This window comes from Protopterus annectens, chromosome 13.part0, assembly GCF_019279795.1.
Source record: "Protopterus annectens isolate FY-2018-M chromosome 13.part0, PAN1.0, whole genome shotgun sequence".
NCBI classification, from domain to species: Eukaryota; Metazoa; Chordata; order Ceratodontiformes; family Protopteridae; genus Protopterus; species Protopterus annectens.
The window spans coordinates 859,019,862-859,035,061 of NC_056747.1; the positions used below are offsets into that span (position 1 = coordinate 859,019,862).

Consider the following 15,200-nt stretch of genomic DNA (forward strand, 5'->3'; position numbering starts at 1 on the left):
TGTACCAAGAATAGGTTTGGTGAGACTGTTGCATGAAGTCCGTTTTGATAGTCTTGTGCCCATTTATCAGCAATGCTGTTACATAATGGGAGAACACTTATTCTTGTGAGTCCTCTCTTCAGTATTTTGTGGTATTTAAATTGGATCCTAGGAAGCATTCTGTGTTGTAGGGCTATTCTTTACAGTGTATGAACTCACACACACGTAGAGTGCTAATGGTGCTGTTTCTGCTTCATACCTACAGTTCTTATTGTCTGCTGTCTTATCTTATTCAGACATACAGCACTTAAAGGCAGACCTCTCACAACACTGTTATTACAAAGTAGTTTAACAGTGCATTGAAATTTGTAATAGTCATTGCCAAACTGCAAACATACACATACAAATACAGAGAATGCCATGTGCTTAGGCACAATTATAAACATTGAAGTGAAAGGATGATGATAGCTCTCATTTGGGATTCAAACCCAAAACTTCCAGAATAGCATGTTGGTGTCACTGCCACTAGGCTAACAAGACTTAACAAAGAGCCTCTGGACAGGTAGGTAGGTGTTCAGTTTAACCATAAGAGCTTTATCCTTTCAGCCAGAAACACTCACCCCAGTGATTTTGGGTCTGTATTAAATGAACAAATGCTTAAAAAGTCTGTTACTGTTTTACCTTTTAAGTGAACGTTCAGTTTTGGGAAAGCTCATAATGTCTAAATTCGGAGTTTCGAAAAGTTATAGTTGGCCACCTCTCAGGAAACTCCAGGCTGATATCAAGGCTTTCACACTGTGCATAACTGTATGATAGCTTTGTAAATATAAATAATTCTTTAAGTACTGTGTTCTGTAAACAGTACGAACGAATAACATACTGAAATTGTAAAGTGTTCTACAACTCAGACATTTAAAAGAAGTAAATGTGCAAATCGTACCGTTTTATTACCTGTCAGTGTTATATAAAACACAGCCAGTTACTTCAGAAGTTGTGATGCACATGCGCTATTCATGTTGGCCGATATCAGGAATGGCCCTTTTCCCCAATGTAGAGCGATCTCGGAGTTGATATATTTAGTTAGGGGGCTGTGGGGGACAAAGCCCCCCACTTGATTAAGGTATTGCAGTTATGTTTGTGTATGGCTCCGTGACATATGGCACTAGGGGAATGTTGTTGGCCAAACAATATTTTAAGAATACATGATTTTCGACTGTGTGTATGTTTGCGTAAATGAACGTTCACTTAAAAAGTGTCTAATACCGTATTCAACCTTTTAAGCGTTCGTTCATTTAATATAGACCCGATTAATCAGCCAAAATGTGAGAAGATTATTCAAATTAAACAAATTGTGAAGAAAACTACTTCACTTGTTTCATTTGAAGTATTTTGTCTCATTTAATTGTAACTGTTACTGAAATTTTTGTGCATTTGTTATTCATCCATTAGTCAGGAATTTAACACCTCCATTACTGCTGCCTGATGTGAAAATGTTAAATGTGGCTTCCTCTGAGAAGAAAGTATTATTAAAAGGTACGAGTGTATACTGCCAAAAGTCCTAAAGTTTGCATTGCTTATGCTTGGCAGTTTTAGTATTTTTCCAAATTATAATTTTTTTTGTTACAAAATTAGGAATTTGTGTAGAAATTATAATTACAGTACAAAATCTACAAGTTTGGTTTGGGCATTGGCATTTTTCTAACTTTTTTTCCCTAGTTTAGAGAAATGTGTATTTATCAACACATCATTATGTAGACATAACTGCAGTTGGCATTCTACAGTTGTTTTACAAAAACATTGTAAACTGTAATGCTTTACTGGATAGATCAAATCTTGAACAGAAATGAGTAAATAAGTATTGAACCAAGTTGGAATGCTTTTTCTTAGTGGAGAAAAGTTAGACTTCTGGATGCAATTGTGAGTCTGGATGTTGAGAGTGCCAACAGTTGTGAATGTCTTTTTGTATTTGTGGCTGTTTTTCCATGGTGAAACAACACTGGAGTTAATATGTTTAGAAAATGGGAGTTTGGGGGCTGGAGGTAAATCCCTCACACAGGGAGGTGTACAGGGGTCTTCCCTACTGCAGAAAACAAACATCAAAAGAATACACTTTCACAGTTGTCATTTTTTGCAACATTCTGACATACACTTACAGTATGGAACCAGGAGGTATACCACCAGCCATACTAGAACAGGCAAATTTCATGAAATCCTTCCACATCTGTAGATTATTATTATTAAAAAAAGTCTAATGTTTTAAAGATGATCGTTATTTTGAACAATTTAAGCACACACACTCTGTAGATGTCTTTCTATCTTGTAGTATGTATATATTGTTTGACTGTAGGCGTTCGCCACTCTTCCTTTAAAGTCAACATTTTAAAATTCCTTCAAATTCTTGTCATAACACCAGGACATTCTGGTTCTGATTAAATTCTGTTTAACAGTTGTGAACCAAGCTTCTTTCAGATGGTTTTGACTTTGCTGCAGTATCATAAACATATTCTTTGTTTATAGATTAGCATTTGTGTTATGCTTGATTTTCATGCTTTGTGATGCTTAACTTAATGGGGAATGACATGCATTTTATGAAGCTTGAAACTTTTGTATTTCCCTAGTAGCAATTTTGTTTGTGCAAGACGCTGTTTGTTTGCTCTATTTAACTAGACATGCAGATCAGTTTCGGTTCTACTTAGCATTTAAAACTACAGGAACATTACAAATCACTAAAAGCTGTATGTGAAATTACCATTGTCATCAAGTGTATCATTTTTAGTGTCTAACTGCTCAGTTTTTACTATACAAATCTTGCTTTGGTGTTAGTTCATGGTACGTTTGTCTGCTGCACTTTCAAGTCTGAAATCTGTAACTTGACCAAATCCAGTAAAGGTCAGTCTTCCATTAAGTTTAATAACATACCCATGCTAAAAGTCTTTCCATACTTGGGAAACATCTTTTGATTTCAATAAGACTGTGACTTTACTAGTAAATATGAATTGCTACAGTTTTTGATTGTCCTAAGGTCTGTTTTGTAAAATCTTTAAGCATAAATATTTGATTTACAACTAGCATAAGCATTGTTGATGACTTTGAGAAAGATTCAGACCCATTCTTTGTTCCAGATCTGTCTTGGAGCATAAGCCACAGTAACTTCAGCTGTTAAGCGTCTGAGAGCCAAATGGGCTTTAGACAGATATCGAAAGTTCTGCTTACTATTGAATGGGCAACATCAGCACTCTTTGCTCAGCTCTGTTGAAGGAACCTGGATTCTGTATATTTAAGAGCTGGTAGCAGTTCTTAAATTGTGCTGTAATGTATATGTTATGATTAAATGTGTTTGTGTACATTATTTATTTTTGTTAATTTTCTCAGCTAACTTAAAGTAATAATGATTGGTGTTTTTTCCCCTGTAGTATTAGAAAGAAGATATCCTAAAGAAATTCAAGATTTATATGAAATCCTGAGACGATTTGCACGAATTCTTGGGTCAACTGAGCATGACAAGTTCATTGAAAGCCATGCATGTATGTTTGTCTTAAGGATTTTCTTCTTTTAATCTGGCTGCTAAGACCTCTTGAAAAATGTCTTATTTCTATTAGTTTAGTTTAAACTTGAAGAGTGAGATCTGTGTGTGTGGTGCATGCAAAGAAATAGCATCAGGTCATGTGACATCCTTCTGTAGCAGAAATGTCCGTTTCACCATATCTGTTATGATTGAAAAGACTTTCTGTAGCTCTGGGGCTTTTGGTATTTAGACTGAGAAGAACTTTTGTAGTTTGTTATATAGAATTGTTAGATTTTTTTTCTTGCTGGAATATTCTGAACAGAAACCCCATATCTGAAAGCTTTTTACAGATCGTTTATTAGATGGGAGCTAAACATAGGTTTGGTAATCTGGCGTGGGCCATGTGGGTGAAGGTCATGTTAAGAACTTTCTGTACTAGGTATGAAGTATTTCCTTTTTTCCTTGTTCTGAGTTTACAAAGGAAGCTATAACTGAATACATATTACACTGCTGAAGTGGCACAGGTGGATGCTGCTGCTGACTGTTTGCATTTAGGACAGAGTTTATTGTTGGGTAAATGCAGACAGTTTAAACAGTATGAAGGTGTTTCCTGAGAGGAATGGAGGTTTGTTTCCATTATGAAAAGTCTGGGCTCCATGCCGTGTCATATACACTTACAGCAGCAGGTTTATGAAGGCAGCAATATGCATTAAACTAAGCTTCCTCGATCTTGAAAGTAGTGTGTGGTGCACTGAAATAATTGTCTGTATTTTTATGAGAACTGTATGCCATGTACATTCTTAAGCCTGGATACAGAATGTGTGATCTCTGCCAGTACTATCAGATTGACACTGCACGCTTGGCATTTTAAAATGAAAATTTTAAAGAGGTGTAGTGAAAATACCAGCAAAGCTTACTTGTGTAGTTGGAATTGCAGTAATTTAAATCTGGTAGATGCATATCAGTAAACCTTTTGACTTGTATACCTGGAAATGTACTAATTTGAGTTGCATGCTGATTATTAAACCATAAAAGCCTTCTTAGATATTCAGTTTTGTATTTTGAGCTGATATACACATGACTGTCGTACATCTCATAAATAGTAACTATTTCATGGTGGTAAATTTTTCAGAATCACTGTAGTCCAAATTCATATTTAAGCTTTGCACTGTGTATCACAGTATGAAGTTGTAACGCTTTTAACCACAGATAATATTAAAATGTATAATCTTTTGACTTAAATGAGAAAGTAGCTGTTTAGTATAGGAGTTTTTTGCTTTATTTGTTATCTGTGTTACTCGATGCTGTGAAAGATTTTAGGTTATTTACAAGCAATTTTCCCTCTTATAGTGGAATTTGAACTTCGAAAAGAGATCAGGCGGTTGCAGGAATACAGAGCAGCAGGAATCCAAACGTTCTGCAGTAAGTGTGGAAAAATCAAAACTTCTGTAGTTTTAAAAGATAACTTTTGAATCTTTTTTTTGTTAGAAAATGTCACAGCAGGTTGATTCAGAACTGAATGCATCAATATCATTTGTCCTTTTAAGATGTTTTTTGTACAGGTGCAATACGCAGCATCCCACATTGTATAAACAGACAGCCACATAAAGTTTAAGTAATTTCAAGGCAGTTAGCATTGTCGCGCAAGCATGCATCTTTTTGCTTAGAGATCTTGCATCTCTGAAGGTGATATATATGTGTTAGAAAATATACGCTGTTTATAACCTTAATATGTGATTTGTTGGTAAAGGTATTTGCCTTGATCAGACTGTTGTCACATTAACAAATTCAGATGCAAAGTTTTAACATCCTTATGGACTGCTGTATTGACCCCCCCCTCCCCACAGGGTATTGTAGATGACATGCCAGGTATGATCTCTGAGCAGAGATTAAAGTAATGCATATGTTGCCATAATTGGGACACCCCACAGATCTAACTTAAGAAAGCCTTTTCGATGTATAATTGGGATTTGCTCTTCTGCCATCCACACCTTGATGTTCTTTTTTTTTTTTTCTTATCATGTCTGTGTACTCACGTGTGCACTTACTTCTAATAGCACACTCTGTAGTGTCATGTAGGGAGTTTCAGTAGATAGCAAGGCCCTCCTTTGATCTGGGATTAGTGTCAGTAATGCAACAGGTAGCGCACACTACTTTGGTGCAGAATGTTGTGAGTTCTTTTCCCACACCAGATAGATCAATTGCTGACACGGCAATGTCAGCATAATGAGGATGTTGCCACCCACTGAGTGTGTCATCCTTTGGATGAGACATTAAACAGTGTTACATCTGCTTGAGGTGATAGTTCAGGTGGATGTAAAAGGTCCTGTGGCACGTATTGAAAAGAGTAATGGAAGTTACTTGATGCCCTGGCCAACTTTCCCTTGTATTGTAAATACCACCTTGGGTCTCCCCTGAAAACTGGGAGTAACCTGGTCAACAAGGGATGAATAAAAATAAATGATCTAAGTAATCAGTCTGAATCCATCTTCCCTCTTGGGTATTACTCTCCCCACCCTGGTAATCAAATAAGGTCTTTCCAAAACTCTCTCTTCAGATTATTTCAGATTTTTGGGTGTTGAGAATCATTGAATGAATTATATTTGGCAGGGGGTGGATATTCATTCTTCAGAAACCCAAGAAAGTCAAAGATCTTTGGCAAGATGCGTTCCATGTAACTTAAGGCTGCTGTAGTAGTGATCTGTTCAAACATCTGTGGTTATGATAAGTATTCTTACTCATCTGTACAGTACAGTTGAGTGATGTGTCTGTTGTGCCATTTGGTGTTTGTGTGGTAATGTATTATTATGTTAAAGCATGTGTTTGCACCACTGGCTCTTTCTAGGTAGAGGAGTTTGAGTACTAGCTTGTGCATAGCACAGAAGACTAAGCAGAGATCACTCAGTATATGATACTATGTAGGGGGGGGGGTTGGGTTTTAGCAAGGTACATTCCAAAGTGTGTATTATATTAAGTAAAAGACCAAATAAAGGCTGAATTAAATGTCTTTATAACTTTTTTGGACATCAGGGAGATACCATGAAGGATAAGTTGTGCAAGGTTGAAGGATTTTGTGACCATCACAGAGATATTATGATCAAAGGAGAGTCCATTATCACCATAATTTACCAAGTCCTTGATAATCATGTCAGATTTAAGTGATGTATTGTATGGAAAGCAGCAGTGATGCTAAATTTGTCAAAGGAAACTGTACTGTATTCTTTGTGTTAGGTGTAAGCCGACAGCTAATGCACCAAGCATTTGTTTGGTCCAGCTGTTGCTGGAGAATTTGAGTATCATAATGGGATTTCATAAATCCAGATTTGGTTAGTCATAGTCCCTTGATTTTGATTTTTATGCCAGAGAGGTAAATACCAAAGGGGAGTCCAAAACAGAACCCAGTGGGATACCATTGGTGATGTTTTTCTTTCTAGAGCAAATACTCCACACTTAACAGTATGGGTTCTGTCAGACAGCCAGTTAACTATCCAGCAAACTGTGAAGGGGCTAATGTTGAGTTGGGAGAGTTTGTCAGTAATCCCAGCATGGGTGATAGTGTCAAAGACATTGTCAAGGTCCTAATAAGCAGTGTGCACTATATGCTGTTTACCCATGGCCTCGGTGACATTTTCAGGGAACTCAAGCAGGTTGAGTAGGCATGCTTTGCCTATTACAAAGCAGACCTGGTGTATATCCAAGGGGTTACTTATTTCATTTTTTTTATTAGTTCAGCTTTAATATTTTCCATAACCTTGCAAGTAGTACTAGTGAGACTAATAGGCCTGTAATTCTCAGGATCCTTAGGGAACCACCTTTATGCAAGGACTGCACAATTGCCATTCTCCACACCTCAGGGACATAACCAGTGTGGAACCTTGGTTTGAGTAATTGACATGGAGGGTTGGGAGGTGGAACTTTATGCTTCTCAGCAGACATACTGGGTAGCATCAGGACCCATAGAAGTATTTTTAATTCTGGAAAATGCAAACGGACTTCTCAAATTGATCTCAGGAGGGCAGAGTTGCATGGGGGAATGGACGGAACAGAATGGAGAGTGGGTGAATGAAGCTTGAAGAAAACTTGCCTACAAGAGTATTAGCAATGTTCTTAAGATCAGAGAAGGAAGCACCATTGGAGCCAAGTACGGAATTGTTGCTTACTTCTTAGCTTTCTATTGCAGCTGATGAAGGCGTTATGGTTGTCTTTTGAATTCGTTGGAACCCTGATTTCCTAGTTAAACTCCCATTTCCTAATGGGAAGTTTGAGAGACTTGCTTACCAGTTTCAAATCCCCCTTATGATGATGAAGTGATCACCTTTTAGTGATGGCCAGTCACCTTTTCTTTTTTATTATGGAGTTTGTTGATGTGGTAGTTCCACATGTGTGCCATTATGTTTATGCCAGATGGGTATTGATGCCAAAAAGCATCTATCCAGTCATCCATTATCACATTTTTTCCCCCCATTTTCTATATGGAGTTGGGTTGTTGAGTCAACTGTCACCATCTATATCACTTCAGTGCCACTCTCCTACTTTCTTTTTATGTCATGCCTGACTGTTGCAGATCTTCTCTCTCTCAAATCCATTCATCTCTTTGCTAGATGCCCTGTTTTTCTCTTGCCTTCTTCCTAACTTAGATTGATTCCTGCTTTCCTGCATGTGCCTGATTGCAGTAATCCGTTCTCCATGGTCGTCTCTCCAGTTAGTTACTTCAGCCTCTGCTCTGATGTCCTCAATTGTTTTTCTATTCCACTGTGTGTGCCCTACCATCTGTCTCGGGCACTTTATCTCCATCACCTGTGGCTTCCTCAGCTGCTCTGCCTTTACTGCCCAGGTTTCAGTACCATGCTGTAGCACTGGCTGCATCACTGTTTTGTACACCTTATTTTCAGCTTTTTTTTTTTTTTTTTTTTACTTCTCTCAAACACTACACCCCCCCCCCGACACTCTTTCTTCTATCAAACACTACCCCCCTGACACCCTGTGTCAGTTGACTGTAGCCCCTTTTTATTATAGGGTTGACCTCTTCATTCAGGCCTCCCTTCTCTTGAGCAGCCCCTCACAGATACTTAAAGCTATTAACCCGTTCCAGTATTTTCCCCTTATGTCTTACTTTCCAGTTTGTTCTGATTTTCCCCCATTTGCTGACATTCCAACTGTCTTATCCTTAGTTTCATATCATGTATTTTCAGTTTTAAATTCAGTTCCCCTATTATTTGCTGAAGTTAGTGTTCAGAGACTGCCTATAATGCCACATTTTTTGCATACAACAACTTTGTCAATCTGTCTCCTCTGACTTGTTTGCTAATGTAGTCCATCAGCACTGGGTCCTTGTACACAGCCAGAACTGACTATACCAGTGTCTCTGGGACTTTGAACTGTCTCAGGACTGCCCAAATCAGCTTTCTTGGGGCCTTCTATATTTATGCCCTTTGGACTCTTTCCTCATCTCTACCTTATTCTCAGCTATTTGTCTCGTTGCAAGTTCTGCTCTTCTCCCATGTTACTTTCGACTGTTCTGAGTATTCATTTTTCAATTACCCTTTCCAGAACATGTGGTCTGACAGGCATTTGATACTTCTATACTGCTGTCAGTTGTAAATGTCCCTATTTTTTCTTGTGTAACTACATTTGAATGCATTATCTTTAATCTTACCAGATATGCCTTTCTCTCCATACTGCTATGAGTATCCTCGGGAACCATTTCTCCCATAATTCACCCAACATTTTTATCATATCTGTCATGTCCTCCTCTGAGTCTGTTGCATTCCCAGACTTCATTTTCCATGGGCTCTGTCTTCTGTCATCATAGGCTGTGTCCGGAACAATGCATCTTCTGTGAGCTTTCTATATTCAGAAGCTACAGGAAGTACTCCTTCCATCTGGGTTTGATGTCCCGTATATGTTGCTGGTATCCCTTATGGAGTGTCTTGAACGTTTTCTTTGACTTGCAACCTGATAGTTTGTTTGTGCTATTAGTGAGTCACTTTATAGAAGCTGATTAGAATGCCTCTGATGCCTTGTTATTTGCTATTACAACTGCTCTCTTAGTCTCTTTGTTAGCCAGCTAGTAATCCTTAGCCTGGTCCGTCTTTTATGTCTCTTACTTTTTCATGCAATTCTTAATGTGAAGTTGTTCTATCTCGCCTTTCATTCTTACTGATGGGTTCAGAACTGATCCTCTGTTCTAACTTGGCCAACTGCAAAAGCTCGAGGTCTTCAATCAGTTTGAGACCAACTCCCTATCCCATGATGCACCTTGATCTTCCCTCAGATCTCGTTTGCTGCTGCAACTTGATCGGACGTTTCTGGCCAGTGAAAGTTATTGCTTTTGTATTGTTAAAAATTTGCTACTTAGCTTAAATTAGATAGTTTAATAACAAGTTTCCTTTCTTTATAGTAGTTAGTCTCTCTCTAAGTTTTCCTAGGTAGTTTAAATAACTTATATAAGTGGCCGCTCTTTAGGCCTTTAGTTCTCCCTATCTCTTACATAGTTATGTGGTGTTAGTTAGAGCCCTTTTTATTTATAGGGCAACTATGTTGATAGGATGTCTCATCAAGAGAAAGAGAAATCCAAGTCTGAAGTTAAAAAATGCCCAAGATGTACGCAAAAGATGTCCATCACTGATGGACAATACTGCCTGTGTGTATTGTTTGGGTGAGATACACCTGCAAGAAAGTTGTTCAGTATGCCACTCTTTTAGTGCTAGAGTGTTGCATGAGAGAAAGAGAAAACTTATGGATAGAGGTCTTTTAAAATTCTCCTTCCAAGAAGCACTGCATTAGCATGACAAACCCTCTAAGACGTCTTCTAGTCCATCGACTCCAAAAACCGGATTGAGTAAAGCTTCAACATCGGCTCCACAGCCAACGCAGCCAACTGTTTTGGTTAGGAGCTGGCCCCAGACATTGGAGCCGGTATCTCCTATATTGAAATCCCATCTTTACAGTCAGTGGCTTCATCCACACATTCTTCTCGGGCCGCAAGTAGACTCTCTGATTTGGATGTGGACCGTGTGGTGAAGAGGCTTTTGCAAATACCGGCACTTGCAAAAATTTTATCGGCACTGACCCCTGGGACTTCGGAGCCGACACAAGTTCCCCACCATCTTCTGTTCCTCCTCCTCCAATCTGCCTCGAAGTTTCCGAGCTTGAGTGCTCTGAACTGATCATCGTGGAGCCCTCAGGGCCGACCTCTACCTTAGGTTTCTCGGCCCCGACTGCCCTGATATCTTCGGTGCTGACAGAGAGATCTCGGAGTAGATGCTCGCCAGTCAGGTCCAGGGAGGATAGTTGGACCGATTTGTCGGTTCCGACTGTGCCTCTCGGGGCTTCGGCTTAAGTGAGCTTGGCTCCGACCTCTGTTTCTGAGCCTTCTGTTCTGGTGCTGGGAGAGTCCCATGTATCCTTGGATCCAGGGGATTCCTTGCATTGGGACAAAGGGGCCTTCAAGGCCACGAGGAGGGTATTGGTCATGCCGTCAACCACACCGTCGGTACCAGCAGCTCCCTCCCTTAAAGCATCGGTGTCTACCTCTACAGCACACGCTCCATTAAAGCATAGAGACCCTGAGCCTCAGGAAACCCCATTGGGCGAACCATGCTCTTCAGTGACCTCTCCAGAAGCTCCCATTGAAGAGGTTCCCAGGAAGAGACTTTGCAAGAGGAAGCATCTGGACTCCCCACAGGAATCAGTCACTTCGGATACTGACTTAGATGAGTAAGAAGGGTCCCCACGGTCTCCCTCAGAGGATATCTCATTCACAGATATCCCAGAAATCCTTAAACAGAGGGGTGGCTGGAAATCCCTTAACCCTATTGATGATGAGTCGGTCCTCCTGAAGGCTTTTGGGTCTCAACCCTCCACCTCTTAGGTGTCTCCACCCTTTGATGAGTTGATTCACTTATTCTCTCGGAGGGCATGGGAGTCCCCGGATACCAAAGAGCCTGTTCCCAGGAGGCCTAATAAATTTATAACGTGTCCTCAAAGCAAAACATTTCTAACTAAAGGAGTGCCCGTTGATGCCATGGTGGTAGCATCGGCCACTAAGAAGGAACTATCAGAAACCTCTACGTCTGTTCATCCTCCCAATAGGGAGTCCAGGATTATGGACAGGTATGGGAAGTGTATGTTTAGTTCAGCAGCTTTTGTCCTTCGATCGCTGAACTATCTCACACATTTCACTAGGTTGCAAAGGGATCTCCTGAAGGAACTAGGAGATGCCCTGCAGGGTTTAGTAGCTGCGGGGGTTTCTGACAAGGTAACTTCACAGCTCTCTACTCTTAATTCTATTGTGAACTCTTACATGCTTCTGGTCTCATATGCAGCTGATGGAGCAAGCAGAGCAGCGGGTACAGGGATTGCCCTTAGGAGACATTCCTGGATGCGCCTATGTTCCTTTATGGAACTCTTTAAGGTTTCCTTTATTAACACCCCTTTTGACGGCTCATCCCTTTTTGGACCGAAAGTGAAGGAAACACTTAACAGGAGTGAGAAAGATGGAAAGACTTTGTCTGCCATCGGAGTATGTTTTTCTACCCCGATTAGACCCTCCTCCAAAGGGAGGGGAGGTGGAAAGATGTGGTTCTGTAAATCTCAAGGATCTTTCCAGGACACTCGTGGTGAAACCCCCTCTAGAGCCCGAGGAGGGGGGAAATAATGGAAGACGCCATCCACACGACAGAGGGGGCCCACAGAATCAGGGCGACAGATCAGTTCTTTGGGAAGCCCTATCAGCGCTCCTGAGAGGAGGCCCGATTGTCCATCTCTGGAGGCAGTCAGGGGACGCATTTCTTTGTACCCAGATGCCTGTCTAAAAATAAAAGACAGCTGGGTACAAAGTATCCTATCCAGAGGATACTCAATTCCCTATTTCACACAGCCCTCTCTTGTGAAAAAAATCCCAGATGTTCCACCCAGTCACAGGGAACAAGCAGCCATAGGGGTCCAAAGGTTGCTGAAAGTCATCCAACTAGTCCCAGCAGACCAGAGAAGATTTGGAACTTACTCAAGGTTCGTTTTAGTTCCAAAGAAAACCGGGGACTGCAGACCTATTCTAGACCTCCGCAGACAAACAAGTTGGTAAAAAAAAAGTTCCGGATGGTCACGCTACAGTCAATACTCCCCTTTCTGGGGAAAGACAATTGGATGTGCTCGATAGATCTCCAGGATATGTACTACCACATAAAAATGGACAGGCCATCCAGGGATCATCTACGTTTCCGGCTGGGAGCCAGTCATTACCAATTTCGCGCTCTGCCCTTTGGACTCACTACAGCCCCCAGAGTGTTCACCAAACGCATGACATTACTCACGGCTCACGTGAGATATTTGGGATTCCAGGTGTTTCCTTATCTAGATGACTGGCTCCTTACTGCCACCACCAGGCATCAACTCATACATGCAAGGGTCAAAACTTTAAATCTCTGCAATCAATTGGGGATTACCATAAACTCAGAAAAATCTGCCTTGTCGCCATCGCAACAGAACCTTCCTCCAGAAAGAGTTTGTCTTTTACGAAAACAAATCCTAGACCTGCTTCCAAAGACAAAAGCCCCAGTCTCAGTGGTACTCAAATTGCTAGGCGCGATGGCAGCAGCGATTATAGCCATTCCTCTGGGTCGGATGCATATGCGATTACTACAGTGGCTGCTGTTCTCTCAATGGTCCTTTCAGGAACTTCCAGTGTCACACAAGATCATAATAACGAATACGTGCAAGAAGGACCTTCAGTGGTGGCTGACATTCCAACAAGTAACTCTAGGCAGTCCATTTGTTCTACCCACTCCTATAACCACGGTTACCACGGATGCTTCCTTGATAGGGTGGGGGGCATTATCAGGGAAGAACAGCCCAAGGCACGTGGAAGAAGCATGGGGCTCATCTGCATATAAATGTCCTGGAGATGAGAGCGGTACTCCTAGCATTGCAGTCCTTTCAAGACACTCTTCCTGTGGGAACAATTGCAGTTCAGACGGACAATATGTCAGTGGTCTGGTACATAAGCAAGGAGGAACCAAATCTTATCCCCTGTGTCGATAGGCCCTGAGAGTATGGCAGTGGGAAACCTCCATCCAGTGATTTCCGATAGCAACGCACAACCCGGGGAAATCCAGTGTGATAGCAGTCAAGCTAAGCAGGACAATTCTCCTGCCTTACAAGTGGTCCCTAAAGAAGCAAGTAGCGGAAAGCATCTTCCGCAAGTGGGACCAGCCTTGCTGCGATCTCTTTGCAACCCCAACAAACACGAAATGCAGCAGCTACTTTGCCCTAATTCCCCTACCGGGGGAAGCCCCAAGGGATGCAATGATGCACAATTGGCCCCTGGGTCTCCTTTGTCTTTACCCCTTTCCCCTCTAATACCCAAAGTATTACAGAAAGCAAAGACTCTGGGAAGGATCATAATCTTAATAGCCCCTTACTGGCCTTGTCAGATTTGGTTTCCGGTCCTTCAGCCTCATCTATTGGAAGAGCCTTGGATCCTGGACCCGGTTCCAGATCTGACCCATTCATTGGGGGGCTCTTCATCCTTCTCTTCACTCCCTCAGACTGACAGCTTGGCTGCTCCAATTCCAAACATAGGCAGGATTTACAACCTCTCAGCTGAAGCCCAACATATTTTAACATCCTCTCATAAATCGTCTATCAGAAAATTATATCTTCGCAAATGGAAGAGATTTTCTATATGGGCATCTCAGAATGATATTGATCCATACCTAGATTCAATTTCATTTATTCTGGAGTTTCTAACTAAGCTTTTCAATGAAGGTGCCGCTGCAGCTACAATTAGAGTTCAATTAGCAGCAATCTTGAACTTTCATCTTGGCATCCAAGGTTCTAATGTCATGTCACATCAACTCTCTAAAGCCTTTCTCAAGGGTACTATTCATTTGAGACCACCCGTCAAAACTCTAGCCATGCCATGGAATCTAAATTTTGTTCTTTCCCAAATTATATTACCTCCTATCAAATCAGCCTCTTCCTGTGATTTGAAATATCTCTCATGGAAGACCATATTTCTAATAACTATCACTTCTTCTTGGAGGATTTCTGAGTTACAGGCCTTGACCATCAAACCTCCTTATCTGATTTTCCATAATGACAGCTTCTCGCTCAGAACTAATCCATCATTTTTACCCAAAGTTTGTTCAGAGACAAATCTCAACCAATCTATTGAATTGCCCGTTTTCTTCCCTAAATACACAAATAAGATGGAATTCATGCTGCACAAACTTGAGGTTCATGGGCAGCTCTTTTATTTGGAAAGGACAAAATAATTCAGGAAAACAGAACAGCTCTTTGTCTCCTTTTCAGAATCAAAAAAATGTGCTCCAGTGACAAAGGTTACCTTGTCAAGATGTTTATCAGATTGTATTTCTTTCACTTACAGTTCAGTGAATGCTCCATTACAACAAAAAAAATAAAGGCCCACTCTACTAAAGCTGTATCTACCTCATCAGCCTTCTCTGCTAAGTTACCATTAGATACTATTTTGTGCAGCAGCCAGCTGATCAAGGCCTCATACCTTCATCACTCATTACAAAGTAGACAAGGCCTCCAGGGACAGGGGTTCCTTTGGTTCCACTGTTCTAAAGAACATTCTTCCGTGAGCCACCCGAGAAAGGTGGTACTTGGGACGTTACCCATCTGTAAGAATGAACGGCGAGATAGAACAACTTCAAATAAAGAAGTTATGTACTCAACATAACGTTCCATG

The 15,200-nt window shown here is 40.9% G+C and overlaps 1 protein-coding gene across 1 annotated transcript in view; it reads left to right on the forward strand.

The window, feature by feature from the left end:
* Window positions 1-15,200, forward strand: part of TADA2A (transcriptional adaptor 2A) — a 461,073-nt gene that overhangs the window by 185,326 nt on the left and 260,547 nt on the right. The window contains exons 11-12 of the mRNA XM_044054901.1: window positions 3,393-3,503; window positions 4,835-4,906. Of these exons, the coding sequence (XP_043910836.1) occupies window positions 3,393-3,503; window positions 4,835-4,906 (183 nt within the window). The remainder of the gene's footprint in view (window positions 1-3,392; window positions 3,504-4,834; window positions 4,907-15,200) is intronic.